General features: G+C 35.7%; 1 protein-coding gene across 6 annotated transcripts in view; it reads right to left on the reverse strand.

Annotated features, from left to right (window-relative positions):
• Scn1a (sodium channel, voltage-gated, type I, alpha) overlaps positions 1–15405 on the reverse strand; it is a 170057-nt gene that overhangs the window by 41793 nt on the left and 112859 nt on the right. For 3 of the 6 annotated variants that reach the window (XR_001781558.2, XM_006499027.4, NM_001313997.1), the window contains exons 10-17: positions 15078–15284; positions 13329–13613; positions 11998–12378; positions 10739–10871; positions 9681–9919; positions 8295–8468; positions 6813–7169; positions 5231–5713 (exon numbers count right to left, since the gene is read on the reverse strand). Coding sequence is in view for 4 of the 6 variants with exons in the window: in XM_006499027.4 (XP_006499090.1) it covers positions 5231–5713; positions 6813–7169; positions 8295–8468; positions 9681–9919; positions 10739–10871; positions 11998–12378; positions 13329–13613; positions 15078–15284 (2259 nt within the window). In the remaining 2 variants the exon portion in view is untranslated. The remainder of the gene's footprint in view (positions 1–5230; positions 5714–6812; positions 7170–8294; positions 8469–9680; positions 9920–10738; positions 10872–11997; positions 12379–13328; positions 13614–15077; positions 15285–15405) is intronic. The other 3 variants (XR_001781559.2, NM_018733.2, XM_006499028.4) reach the window with 1 other exon arrangement.

The following is a 15405-nucleotide window of genomic DNA, read 5'->3' on the forward strand; positions in this document are numbered from 1 at the left end:
TCTTCCAAAGTCTTTGTAAAGAATATATGCAGACTGACAGTTTTTCCTTGTTATTTTTATATTGGCATCTTAATTCATAAAGATAGTCTGAGGCTTACATTATTTCTATTCAAACTTTATTCTTTTGAGTTGTCGAAATATTTCTTTCTAGTGAGGATATAATGGGACAGTAAGACAAAAAAATAAAAAGACAACAAACACTGGTGTGTACAAACTCAACCACCTTTACTGGAATTTTGGTTACATAAAGGCCTAATCTCCTTATTTTTAAATGCAATTCTGTCTTCTGACTTATATTTTACCTTCAGTTTAACTGACCTGAGGTCAGATAGCCATATACAATATCTGCTATCTTGATTTTCTAAGCTTTACTTTGAGTTCCGATATACTGTTCCTTTTTGTAAACATCTATGGATACTTGTGGATAATACTAACATTAAAAATACTAGTAATGGGCTACAGATGGTTCAGCGGTTAAGAGCTCTGACTTCTCTTCCAGATGTCCTGAGTTCAATTCCCCGCATCCACATGGCAGCTCTCAACCATCTAAAACTCCAGTTCCAGAGGTTCTGACGCCCTCATCTGATCTTGTGGGAAGAAGATATGTAAGTAGTACACAGATAGACATAAAAGCAAATACTCATGTGTGTGCATGTGTGTTTGTGTGTGTTTGCAAGTCTTATTATATGAAATAAAATAAAGGAGTCTCAATGTCGTCATTTAATTTGTTACATTTTAATCATGAGATAAAACATTGCTTCAGAACTCTAAAAGCAAAGGTATGCTTATTATTATTTATCTCATTGTTAAAACAAAAAGTAAGTGCAGTTCTTTGGTTAAGTTATCACTGCTACTCAAATAGGGAGGAAGCTCAATAGCTCTGAGGGAGGGGCTCACCTCAACTTTGCACACAGACATGTTTCATACAATATTCTAAAGATCCTAGGTAACAATGCAACCCAGTGTTGTCAAACAAGTATTTTATTATTTTAAAACTTAATGAAGTAGACTAGTTCCTTTTTATTCTTAAGTTGGTATTAATTTTTGCTTTTTAAAGTATGTTTCTTAGTGTTTTGAAATTAATAAAATATGTTAAATCCATTTTAGCATTTAATATGCTATTAATCAATCTTCAATTTATTAATTCCCTAATGGACTAGTTAATTAGAGGCTGGGTATATTTTTCCATATAAACCGTCTGATCTGTGCAATCCATATGTACTTGGCAGGTTATTTATGAGGTGAGATGATCAGTTACTAACTGCGACCCTGATGGTAAGAGCATTTTCCCTTCACCGTGGATTCATGCTCCCTTTTTTTTCCTTTTTTTTTTTTTTTTGCTTTTAAAGATGTTCTCTGGTAGAGAAAATGACCTTGAAAATGAAACAAAACAAAACAGCAACAGAACAAGCCACAGCTTGGGGTTTCTTTGGAAGGAACCAGTCAGGTGTCTCTTTCTTCTCAGCTTTAACTTTAAACGTGAGATGTCTTTATTTTGTGACCTAGTTTATTACAGGGATATTATTAATGTATATTAATGAAAGTTTACTTTTTATTTTTAAGATTTATTATTATATCTAAGTACACTGTAGCTGTCTTCAGACACACCAGAAGAGGGCGTCAGATCTCATTACGGATGGCTGTGAGCCACCATGTGGTTGCTGGGGTTTGAACTCAGGACCTTTGGAAGAGCAGTCAGTGCTCTTACCCCCTGAGCCCGAAAGTTTACTTTTTAATAAGTGATAAAAATAATTGGGATTTTGTAACTGATGGGTCATATAGTGCACTGTCATATGTACAGAGAGAGAGATGCAACAAAGACTAGCACGGAAGGAACTTATCTATAAATGAAGCCCATACTCATCTATGAACAAAGCATGACGTGTTTTTAACCTTAGCCTTTCGCTGACTTGATACTTTTATACAAAAATATATAAATGAGATTCCTGATGCTCTGTTTATCAGTTATTATTGTCTCAAAGGGTTAAAATACTTGGCAAAGCAGTTTAAATGGAAGAACGTTTTCTTTTGGCTCATAGTTTCTGAGCAGGCAGTGCATGATGGTGGGGAGAGAGCATGTTGGTTTAGAGCAGTGCATGTCATGGTGAGCAAGAAAACCAAGAAAGGGAAAGCAGCCTCTGCTGGTAGTCATCATTGTCGTCATCTTCGTCTTCTTCCTCCTCTTCCTCTTCTTTCTCCCCCTCTTCCTCCTCCCCCTCCTCCTCTTCCTCCTCTTCCTCCTCTTCCTTTTCCTCCTCCTCCTCCACCTCCTTCTCCTCCTCCTACTCCTGCTCCTCCTCCTCCTCTTCCTTCTTCTTCTTCTTCTTCTTCTTCTTCTTCTTCTTCTTCTTCTTCTTCTTCTTCTTCTTCTTCTTCTTCTTCTTCTTCTTCTTCTTCTCCTTCTTCATTTCTTCTTCCCCCTCTCCTTTTATTATTCAGTCTGTGCTCCCAGTCCCTGGGTGGGTGTCATTTCCATTTAAACATAGTTTTCTTCTTAGTTAACCCTTTATATAAACTCCCTAATAGATGTACTTTGGGGTGCACCTTACAGTTTTCTAGGTGGTTCTACATTTAGCCAAGTAGACAATGCAGATTAGCCATCATACTCCATAGCATTAAATATATGAATGTTAATATGTTGTTGTGTATATTCTGCCTTAGGAGATATTTCTAATGTATGCATTAAAATCAAAATGATCACTATTAATGACTCTCAACAAAGCAACACTGTCATATCAAAGAAAAAGACACTATTGAGACAGTAGTTCTTATAAAGCAGCAGGGAAGCTCAAACACCAGCCCTTAGTGCCCCATATCATCAGTTTCCCTAATGTCGGTCTCTACTACCCTAACTTCTCAATATAAAGACAGGTGGTATTCTCCATACACCCTGTTTGGGTACTAGCACAATAGGCAAATTGCATTGACACAATCTATTCTAATATACTAAAATTTAAAAAAAATGGGGTAACATATTGGCTTTTAAACTCTAACTGGGCGATGGCTTGTAATTTAGAAACATTACATCTCTAATGTTTATACTATTGTAATATCCATGATTTTTAAATCAGCAGATTTCTGAGCTACAAGAGCATGGGAAAAGAATGGCTATGGGCTCTAGGGGTTCTGTGGACAATCAGTGATGAAGATGTCAGTGCTCTTTCTATTCCTGATTAATGCAAACAGAAGCTGTACAAATGCGAATCATGTTAATTTTCAGTGGAAAGATAATTTTATGGATACTTTTTACAATACAATTGCTTATCAGTAATATTCAGTACATAATAAGTAGCTGCTACTATTATTCAGCCAATATTAAATGTACGCCTATAGATTCAAGGACTTAAGATGAGGAGATTCAAACTAGAACGAATTTTGGAAATTTATCTTGTCAGAAATTTAGAATGATGTGTTTAAATAAGATGTTTTGTTGATATTTTTACTTTTAGATGTGATCTTATATGTTTCAGGCTTCCCTGAAGCTCACTATCTAGCTGAGACGTTGAGTTCCTGATCTTTCTGACTTTACCTGCCCAATGATGGGCTTTTAGTCATTAGGTACCATGCTCAACAAACATTTATTTCACAGTTGACATCTACCATTTATTTCCTAGAAAACACCAGGTACTAAGTAAACATTTTAAATAAGACAATGTTCACATAGTAGTCCTTAAGACATTCAGTAAGTTAAAAAAAAAAGTCCATCTTCCTCCCACACTAAATCCATCTCATTGGAGTTAGTAGTTTCCCCACTGTCTCACTTCTGTGTTATTTTGCTTTCTCTTCTTTCACGAGAAGACCCCAAAATATCTCAATGCAGCCACTGCTAGTTTTAATATCAGTTCCTACTTCTAAAAGTGGGAATTCCAATATGACACCAAAGTTTTTATAAAAGCTTGAATCATCATTAAATAGACATATTCAACAACCTAATATCATGTCATGTGTCTATGCTTTCTGCTCTAGGAACTACCAACCAAAACACACCATTGTTTCCCTTGCTTATGGTTGATATACCAGTCGATTTTTAATAGGAATAGAGTATCTTTGAATAGAGTGTCTTTAAAGTATTTAGATTACTCAAGCTCTAAATATGCTTTGTTATCTTTGAGACTTCCATGCAATAGCATTATATCACAGAAATCCCACTGTAAGATGAAAATGTAGTTAGAGAAAAAAAAACCATTCAGGACACACAAACCACTGAACACCATAGCTAGCAATATACACAGGAATGTGTTGGTTGTTCAGAAATAGTAACGGTAAGTTAGCCCAAGTTAGAGACAGTCCTAATATCCACAAATGTTTTAGCTTTAATATTTTCAAGTAGGACCTCATGGACTGAATTACATTCCCCTACCCATTCTTCTATCCTAAATTCAATTGCTGAAACTGAGAGTCTCTAAATATCTGAAGGTCTGGCTTGATAATGAGCTCTACTTATCTAATGACTCCAAGATTCTCATCCAATAGAGTAATTCCCTTACAAGTTGAGGAAGAGACAAGAGATCCATTTCTGTTCAGTGCACCTATCAGTCAGGCCTTGTAAAGACATAGTGAGAAGGTGGACATCTACAACCTTAGCAAATAGTCCTCCCCAGACACTGACCCTGCAGTACCATGGTCTTGAAATGTCTGCTTTCCAGATTGTGAATAAATTTTTTTTTTTGTGTGTGTGTAAGCCATCTATTTCTTAGCACCATGCTATTTTATGACATTATGTAATTTTAATGTGACAATTGGTAGGGAGCACTTTTTTTCTGAAGTTCACTCAGTTATTTAAACTGAGATGACACACACAAAAATATTAAAACTTAAAGACAAAGGCTTCAGGTTCAAAGTGGGGTTCCACCCCTCACAGGTTACATGCTCTTAGCCAGCCAAAGCTGGTTGTTTTTTTCTTTTGTTTTGTTTTGTTTTGTTTTTTCACTTGAAACTTTACAGTAATATGTTCCTTTCTGTTCATTACAAGGATTAAGTAACTAATGATGCTAGTTTTTAATTCATTATTTGTACCCATTTAACAAACAGATTTTAAGAATGAGAAAACTCATACAACAGTATATTACATTTTGCTTTGGCATTCATCTCCCTGAGAAAAGATTTTTGGAATCTCAATAAAATAATATTTGATATTATATCAAAAAGGTTCTATAGAATCATTAATACAGAAAGTATAATCCATACATATATTTATACATATACATCTCCCCAATTTACAGCATCTTACCTCTTTGCTTTCTTCTAGATCTGATTCACTGCTAAAGTCTTCTGTGTTTAAGTTCTCAAAGTCAGACTCTCCCACAGCAATGGGCACAGTCACAGTGAGGCTGGGGTTGTTTATGAATGACATATAATCACTCTCATCAATGATGTACTTCTCCACACTGCTGCCCGTCCCTATGCCACTTGTGGTTCCATTCACATCTTTCAGACAGTCCAGATCTTTCCCAATTTCTGTTGTGTGGTTAGAGATACAATTGTCTTTTCTGTTGTTTAGATCATCAAGTGGCTTAATTTCATCTAGAATCTTCTGTTTCTTAACAAAGGATTGTTGAATGAATTCATATATTTTTCTTTTTACATAAGCTATTCCTTTGTGCATCCTGTCCACAGCAATCTGCAGGTTGTTCATCTCATTGTCATCATCAGTGGCTGCAAGGTTGTCTGCACTAAATGAGCTCAGAAGCAAGGCCAGAAAGAGGTTCAAGACCTTGAAAACAGACATAAGTATGTGTTCACCACAACACAGAGGACATAGGATGGCTTATTCCTTTAGCTATAGAATGAATAACCGAATGCTATATGAGCAAGATACAGCACAGGCATTGCTAGAAGTTAAGTGGGCCAAGACCAGAAAACATGAGGCCCTGGGTTCAACACTCCGCCCTAGAAAAGTTTTGAGCACTCTGAATTTGTGATATTGCTCCATCTCTATGTACATGAGGCATTCTTTCTACTGCTCTCAAGATCTCCCATACATGAAATGAAGAACTTGAATGAATTAGTTTATCATTATATTTAATATTATATGAGTAAAAGAAGATATATTTACTGAGATACTTTAACAATTCCAAATTTAAAAATGATTAATATTTGCAATTATTTATTTAAATGTATTTTGGGTTTTCTCTCTTCATGATTTTGTGTTGTTGGATGATAACTGAAAAAAATCATAGTCATGACCAAATTTAGAATGAAAGTCTTCAACATATGCATGGACCATTCTTGTTAGCACTATTCTATAGCAAAAATTGCCCCCTTTCTCCCTCACATGCACACGCACACATAGACATCACACACAAACACACGCACATAACATATTTGTGTAAATTTTTAACAGTCCTATGCAATTTAATAACTAAATGCAATGAAGTGACTGAATAAAATAGAGTTGAGAAGCCAGGTGGCACAATCACTTTAATCCAAGTACTTGGGATGGAGAGGCAGGTGGATCTCTGAGTTCAAGCCCAGCTAGATCTACAGAGCAAGTTCCAGGACAGCCAGGGATACAGAAAGAAACCTTGTCTTAAAAAAATAGAGCTGTAAAATATGGATTTGAGAGTAAAATATCATAGGTAATATTAATGTGCATACATTTGTTTTAAGATGTATTTCTATATTACCATAGTAGATTGTGATACTATACTTTGCCATGTTGCGGTATATTTTTAGAATAAGAAGATAAACATATCTTAAGATCAGAGGCATTTAAAATTATTTATCATGAAAGTCATTTTTTAATAAATTGGGCACAAATTTGTTATGTTATTGATGTATTTCTGAAATGCATATCTAACTTGGGTACATACCACAAGGTTCCCAATCACCATGACCATCATGAAGACAGTAAGGCACATAGCTTGTCCTGCCACCTCCATGCAGTCCCACATGGTCTCTATCCACTCCCCACACAGCACGCGGAACACGATCAGGAACGAGTGGAAGAAGTCGTTCATGTGCCAACGTGGGAGTTTGCAGTCAGTGGCAATTTTGCAGACACAATCTTTGTAACTTTTTCCAAACAGCTGCATGCCAACCACGGCAAAAATAAAGACAATGATGGCCAACACCAGAGTCAGGTTGCCCAGTGCTCCCACCGAGTTACCAATGATCTTAATGAGCATATTCAGTGTGGGCCAAGACTTTGCCAACTTGAACACTCGGAGCTAGAAAATGAGAACAAATTAATATACATTATTATGATCTTCACAAGCATTAATTATCTTGAGACTTACTAAAGAATAAGGGGCTGCAGCTCAGAGACAGAACACCTCCTTAGTGGGCATGCAGCCATGAGATCCGTTGCTAGCACTACACACCCCTAAAAAATTCTGCTTACATTATCTTGCTCTAACTTTCTCAGGTTCATAGTTAATATTTAGACCCTCATAGGAAGAATCTAGCTTTTCCAGATTTTAATAATGTGGCTCATCTTCTCTGAAAGTGATTTCCTAGTTGCATATTAGAAACTATATTCTTTAATTTGTTTCTCTGAGACCATCTTCCAAGTTTTATAGTGTCATATTGATATCTGAATGTGAATAATTTCTGCCAAAGGATTCATTTGTCAAAAAGGTTCTAAGTAACATTGCATTGAGAGCATTGATGAAAATAAAATGAAAAATATTTATTATCTATTAATATTATAACAGAGGAAAAATATAAATAAATGCAATGTATTGTTAAACCTGGATTATTTGCTATGACTCTTCCTCAATCTTCAGGGAATTTGTATGAATCTATCTATCTATCTATCTATCTATCTATCTATCTATCTATCTATCCTTAATAGACCTGCAAACTTTTGTTTTTATGGAACATATTTTTTAGAAGTAGAATTACATGCATACATTTTATGTGAATATCGAAGAGTTATTTACATTTTCAACATTTATTAAGTTATTAACCATTTCTATTAAACACACTTCTTCAGGTTGAAAGTATTAATTGTCCAAGTCATTAGAAAGAACACATTATCAACACAGCAATAGAAAAAGATATCAGTGTTCACGTGACGGGGCTAGTGACAGCTCAAGGCTCTGGGTTATGTAACCCAGCACTGCAAACTTATAAATGATAATATTAGAAAGTTTACATAAATAGGCTTTTCAGAAGAAAGTTGCCTTTGTAAAAAAATATACAAATATTACCTGAGAGATATTATTCCCCATTTAGAGGTATCAGCCTACACAAAAACTTAAAATGATAATAGTTTTGTGGAAAAGTATAGGGAAGCACTATGAGAGAACACCACTGGGGAAAACAGTTATTATTGCAGTTGTCTTGTTTACCAGTCGAAATGAACGGAGAACTGACAATCCTTCCACATTGGCAAGGCCAAGTTCTACCAGGCTGAGTGTCACAATGAAACCATCAAAGATATTCCAGCCTTCTTGGAAGTAATAGTAAGGATCCATTGCGATGATTTTCAGGAACATTTCTGCTGTGAAAATCCCAGTGAAGACCTAAAAGCAAAACCATATTATTTAAATTATCTTAGATAGTGATAACATCAAAGATAATATTATATATATATATGTATATACATATATATATATATATATATATATATATATATATATATATATATATATATATAAAAGACTAATGCTACTTCTACTTTTCCATTATTGATCCTAAGATTATCCTACAAGTTTATTTGACAATGCTGGTTTATATTAGTTTACTGTTTTATGCTCATAGAAGCTCCAATAACCAGATAGTGTAAATGCTGTAACTATTTTATTACAGATGAAGAGAACAATATTTCAAGGTATATAAAATGCCCATCTATTATTAACCAACTTCCAGACCTCATGTCACCTAGACAAGATTTTGCCCCAAAACATTTTATTTGTAAGTTTATCTTTATTCCCTTCAAATCATGTGTATCTTATATTATTCTCATCACTATCATTAATATTAGTCACATGCACTAAAAGTGCGTTTCCAGAATCTAAATAGTAGAGATTTAAAAATATAAATCCACTATAGCATATGCATATTTACATTGTCTTTATCAGCAAGATACTAAACATTCTCCTAGATATTATATAGAATGCATGTTATACTTTAGATAGTTCTTTCTTCAAATAAAAACCTGAGACTTTTAAGTTGAGTCTGCTGGAAAATATTTTAACAATTTATGCTTCAAAGTAAAAAATGGAGAATATTGTCGAAACTTTCACTAAAAATGGGCTTACTAATCATATGATGTACAAAATGCACTAGGTACTGTCAATATTTCATGATATGAATCTAGAACAGAACTTAGACTCCCTTGACCCTGGAAGGAAAAAAGATGGAGACACTTTTGTGTTATCATTCTTTGAAAGAGCATATAAGGAAGAGAACTCATGACCTTATTTGAACCATCTGGAGCTAGGACAGAGTGATCTTATCATTTAAAGAAGAACATGGCCTTAGATTCTGAAAGAACACCATTACTGACTTTTTAAATTATTATTACAGGTCTATGTTCTATTTCTCAGTTTTTGCACAGACATTAAAGGCCATTATTTGGCAAAAGGTAGTGTGTACCCGTCTGGATATTATTGCCTTAGGGATGCAGGAATTGTGGTTGAAAGAGGTCTAATAAACTATTGAAGATAATAAACAGTTTCTTAAGCAGAAAATTTGAAGACCAAGCTCATTTATTTACCTTCTTGCACACTTACCAAGTTTCCCACTGTAAGAACATGGTTGAAATGTTCAGTCATGGGGTAGTGCTCCATAGCCATGAAGAGCGTATTTAACACAATGCAGATGGTAATGGCCAGATCAACAAATGGGTCCATCACCACCAGGTTGACAATATGTTTAACTTTCAGCCAATATGGAGAACAGTCCCAAATTAAGAATATGTTGGAAAATTTATACCAACAGGGTGGACATTTCTGCCTGGATTCTTCTAGTTCTAGATTTAAAAAAAAAATAGAAGAAACAATAACCAATTATTTGAACCATCTAGAGCTAGGACACAGTGATTCTATCATTTAAAGAAGATCATGGCCTTAGATTCTGAAAGAACACCATTACTGACTTACAAATTTACAAATTTATTTTAGATCCACTAAACATGCTCTCAGTAGCAAACATATTTCTCTTTGCTGCAAAGATAATTACTTGATAAAATGGTACAGTATCATTAGTCATGTACATAGAGATAGGAAAGAAAACTTTTTGTTTTGTTTTTGCATAGACAGTGTTGCTTAACACTTGGCCTCTATTACAGTGGTTGGGCATATAGACAAAGGTTCCATGGAAACATAGCCTGGAACTATTCACTCTGTGTAAAATTTCTTGTTACTGATAGGCTACACAATTTTAAGATTTAGGACAAGGATTAATGTAATATATAAAGAAATCATTCTTTATGCTTTGATTTTGTGAAAGTGACTTATTCTTTTCTCCAGTCTTAAAATTATTTCAGATCATAATGTAAGGGGCCATGCTGCTGAAGTTTGAAGCACATTACAACAAAGGATTTGTGACTAATGGATTAGAAACCTCTAGCTGTTCCCACATACTTATTAAGACATTAAAAGTTCAGAAGTTTAGAACATTGAATTTAGTATGTAATACTTTCAGAATACATCACCAGCCATTTGCTAGTAGGACTGTTCCTTTTACTTTTGTTCATAGAGTGTACTTGCCAACACATAAGTAGAGAGAGTTGACTCCAACAAGATATTGCAAGATGGCTGAACTGAGGGAGGTAGGGTTTGTTACCAACCTTCTACTGTATTTGTTAAGATGCTGGCTATGCTCATTGCCCTTTGCCTCTGGGAAGGATCTTCTAGAAAGTCCATGGAAACATGGAAAGAGCTCGACCTCCTCTTTCTCATCTCAGTTTCAGTGGTTGTTCCCTGCAAAGCAAATGCTAAGGCATTACATGACTAGCTTGAGCAATACAGCACAGAAATAAATGGAGACAGTGATTTTCATGAAAGACATGCGTCATGCGTCTTCATCTTTGATGGCCAATGGCAGATACTGGTGACTTATTGGATCATTAACCTGGAATATTCAAACAGTTAACCATGTAGTCATAAAGGAAAATATAAAATTTTGACCCCTCCTTGATTTTATACTCTTATGAAATAGGATGCGATCAAAATATAGTTAGTAAAGCTTTGCATAGGCATTTATAGCTTGTTTTCAATTAATGAACATACTGTCAAATCTTAATGCCTTAAAATCTTATATATGGTCAGGCCATTTTTCACTTTCGAGAAAGTAGCTGTTTAATTTTAAGAAAATACCGAAGACCATAACACACTTAGCTGTCATCTCAATTTCTAAGCATAAGACATATACTCATTTATTATAAAGTATATGCTGATCCATGCATGTGATGCAGGGGCAACAGTTTCATCCAGGATACCAAAGCAATAAGTCATCTGATTTACACCGAGTCATGCCTCGTCATGCTGATATATTTCCAATTATTTTATCTGGATTAATAATTTATTGGTGTCTCTGTGTAGATTGTTTTGTGAATACCTATATCAGCATTTCTTTCTTAGTGAGATAAATATGATCCTTAGAAAATGTAGGTAATGATGAAGCTATCTAAGCACAGTGTTTTTGAAAATCTGAACTAAAGCCCAGATAAACTGTAAGAGTTTAGTGGGAAGATTTACTATACACCCTTTACACTAAAAAGTCATTCATTTAATCTTACAATAATAGGGCACTAGGGGTGATGTCTTCATATGTAAATTCGGTATGGGTACATAGCAAATCATCCAAGGAAGTAATTATTGTTCAATTAATCCTTAGCATATACAGTAGGTAATGCATTCAGGTTTGTGCAAGGAGTGCCGAGGCGCTAACATTTAGCTGGTTAGTCTATTAAAGGTGCTACAAGATGCAGGTGCATTCTCAGCTCGACCAACCAGGAATCATTCTCAAGAGTTCCATTCTGTAGAAACACTGGCTGGTGCAGCAATCATAGGCCAGCCATGCCTGAACTATGTAAAACTTTCTTACATTGTCATCAGTAGCTGGCTTATCTATTATCACCTCTGGCAGAAGCTGTCCAACTGGCGATGTGGGAACTGAGGGTCCACCAACCAAGGAAACCACACCATTGCAATCCACCGTGCTGTGCATCTTCCCATTGGCTGGAAACACCGCCAGCATTCGGGAGGACCTGCTGGTCTGGCTCAGGTTACTGTTGCGTCGCTCTCCGTGTCTTCGGGGAACGAACAGTGAGTCTCTACGGCTCTCATTATCCTCAAAGGTGCTGTGTTCATCATCAGCAAAGTCATTCTCAGACCCCACATCCTTGGCTCGCCCTCTAAAGCTGAAAAGACTTGTTCTGCTATTGCGTCTTGGGGAGAACAGGGAACCACGAATGCTTAACAGAGACTGAAAGTTTGAAACACATGACAAAAAGTAAAATTACATTAGAACTGCCTGTTGAAATAGTTTTGCAAGTTTAAGTTGAAGAATATTGCATTGTTATTTTAGAGAGGGTAGCACATTCCTTCTGATTAATATAATTTATTGGCATTCAGATGAGATTAAATTAGTTCTATACAGTATGGCTTCCAGCCATTGATATTAAATAACAGATAGCTGGAGTGCAGCCTAAAAGTAATGGGAGAAAAAAAAATACCCAGCCACCACGTCTCAAATTTAAACAGAGACATCCTTAAAAATCTCTCTATGTATGTATCCACCTACAATGAACATGGGCAGCAAGACAGCAACGGTTTTTAATTTCTCTCTCCTTTTGGATAATTCCAACAATAGTTTTCACAGACTATTTTAGTTCAGTTTCCTAAAACCATGTTATTTATTTTTTTGACACAGCTGTAAAACAGATTACTTGTAGAACCAGAAAGTAAAAATTTCGAAATTCTGAATGATGCACTTTTCTATAAAGTTTATCATGGCTAATATTTTTAAAGTTCATGGGATAATTGATAAAGAAGTTATGGGATGACAACCAACATGGTGCCTTAAATTAACCAAAGGTACATTTCTGAGTAGCTAACCCCTAGTCTACATTTTGTTGATGTGGTTAGAATAGCTGCAAGATTAAATGTCATTACAATTACCAGAAGGCACATTTAACATGAAAAGCCAGTTCTCCTGTCTTCCAATCCTGTGTTATTTCAAAAGCACCTAAGAGTGGATTTGCATATATGTGGATGGGAAGTAAAACTTTCACATAACTACATAGAGGGGAAAAAACAGTTTTAAGTGTAATGCAACAGTAGTCAATTCGGTTGATGAAAACCCATCCATCTATTTAAATTCTCTCTCAGATGGCTCACTCTCATCGGTGTATCCAAGAACTCTGCAGTGCGTACCTGATGCGGGGAAGAGTACCTCTTTTCATATGTCAGTCTATTCCCTTCTATGGAGAAGCGAAACCCCTTCCTCCTGATGCTGTCTTCAGACTCAGACTTGTGGAATTCATCATCATCTTTCTCTTCTCCTCCAGACTGCTCTTTCTGTTTCCTTTTTTTCCTCCGATTTCGTCTTTCTTTAGCACTCTTCGAACTCAACTTAGAGGCTTCTGAAGAGCTATCTGAGAGCCTGCCTGCTGCACTGGGCTCCCTGGAATGTTCTGAGGCTGTTGTAGCCGCTGCCTGCTATATAGAGGAGAAACCAATTCAGTGTGTTGCAAGAAACGACTGCATTAAATCTTTAAGATGCTCAAGTTTGGTGTGTCATGTCCAAAATGCAAGCTAACTGAAACCAACATCTAGATGATGTTTTCCAGGTATGAAGGGAAGTTTTTTTTTCTTTTTAACTAATAATGAATTTTAAAAATAATCTACTTTTCTCCATGGTAACATTTATTAACTTTGTCTGATGCCGCAGAGATTCGTAAGATTCATTGGCAGTCAAGAATAACTCAAGATTCTATTCAAAGCTGGTAATGAGGTAGTGAGCAGGGGTCCTCTCAGGTTTCCATGCTTATCAAAGTGTTCAATATCTTCCACATAGTATCAACATATGTGGAGATGTTCCACATAATCAGCGTTATGAAACATATCACAGTTTCTTCCTCACTCTCCCCTGATACAGTTATCTATAGAAAGGAGAGAGTTGAGAGCTTTCTGCTAAGCAAGTTAAAAGATGTTCAGTTCTCTAAAAGCCATCCCAACTATCTTCATATCAATGTTGGCTCTTACTAGTTATGGGGTAAGATGCTGTGTGGTCACAGCTTGTTCTGTTATGAAGAAGTTAGAACTTCTTAGTCAACATTCTTCCCACAATTCCCTTAATCTAGAACTGTAGCAGATAAATTAGCATGCTTGAAGTAACTCTTTTTTTTTTTTATGGTCAAGATGGTTACAAATAAATTTGATTTAAATAGTTTAATTAGTCTTTTTGAAAATACACATAATGAATTCGTATGTCCCATTTAGAAACCACAAGGAAACGTGGGCAATTGGATTCATTTTTTTTTTTTTCATTCAGTGAGTCAGGTACACTGACAAGCCATGGAAAGGTCAAGTAAACCTCTTGTAGTACTCCATATTGCTAATGATGCTTCTTTGCCTAGTGGATGGTTTTGACCAAGAGAACATTTTATTAAAAGGAAATTGAACAACCCCACCTAAAGACATTGTATTTCTGAATAAAGAAAATAATAAATTACTTTAATGAAATGGCCAAATGGGTTTTATATGTCAACTAATGAATTTGCTTGTCAGAAAAGATTGTTGTCTTATGATACTTTTTCTAATGCTAGTATATTTGAGTAAAAGATTTTAAACTTGGGGGGGGGCAAAAAAGCCCAAAGTTACTATTTCTCTTTTCTTCTTGATTCTATTTAAAGTGATAAAAATAACATAAGAAGCATCTTCTGTAGCTAGTGTAAAACAGCTCTGTACAACTTAGTGATGTGACTAGGCCAATTCAAACTAAAAAGATGACCCATACATAGAAGTCCTTGGAGTTTGATGTGCTCAGCTTTCTCACATCCTGTCAGATGACTCTGCCTTTTGTTTCATTACAGCTCTTTGTAACATGGCAGTGAAAGAGGTGACACCAGAAGACTAGAGAAATGAAGGTCGGAGATAAGACCTACTTGAACTGCTGAGTACCTGTGCAGCCTCTTGCTGCTTCTTAAGTTGCTCCAACATCTGCTGAAATTCTGCCTCTTTCTGTTCAGCCTCCTCCAGTGTGGCCTGATTCTGCTCCTCATAGGCCATGGCCACCACAGCCAGGATCAAGTTTATCAGGTAGAATGAGCCCAAGAAAATGACCAGCACAAAAAATATCATGTAGGTTTTGCCAGCAGCACGCAATGTCTAGAAACAAGAATATGAGAATTATTTTTACAATTATGTCGGTATTGGGTGACTTCACATTTTAACTTACTTGTGTATGTGGCAGAACTCTGACAAAATTAACATTGTGTCCCATCAGTAT

This window comes from Mus musculus, chromosome 2 (assembly GCF_000001635.26).
Source record: "Mus musculus strain C57BL/6J chromosome 2, GRCm38.p6 C57BL/6J".
Classification (NCBI taxonomy): Eukaryota; Metazoa; Chordata; class Mammalia; order Rodentia; family Muridae; genus Mus; species Mus musculus.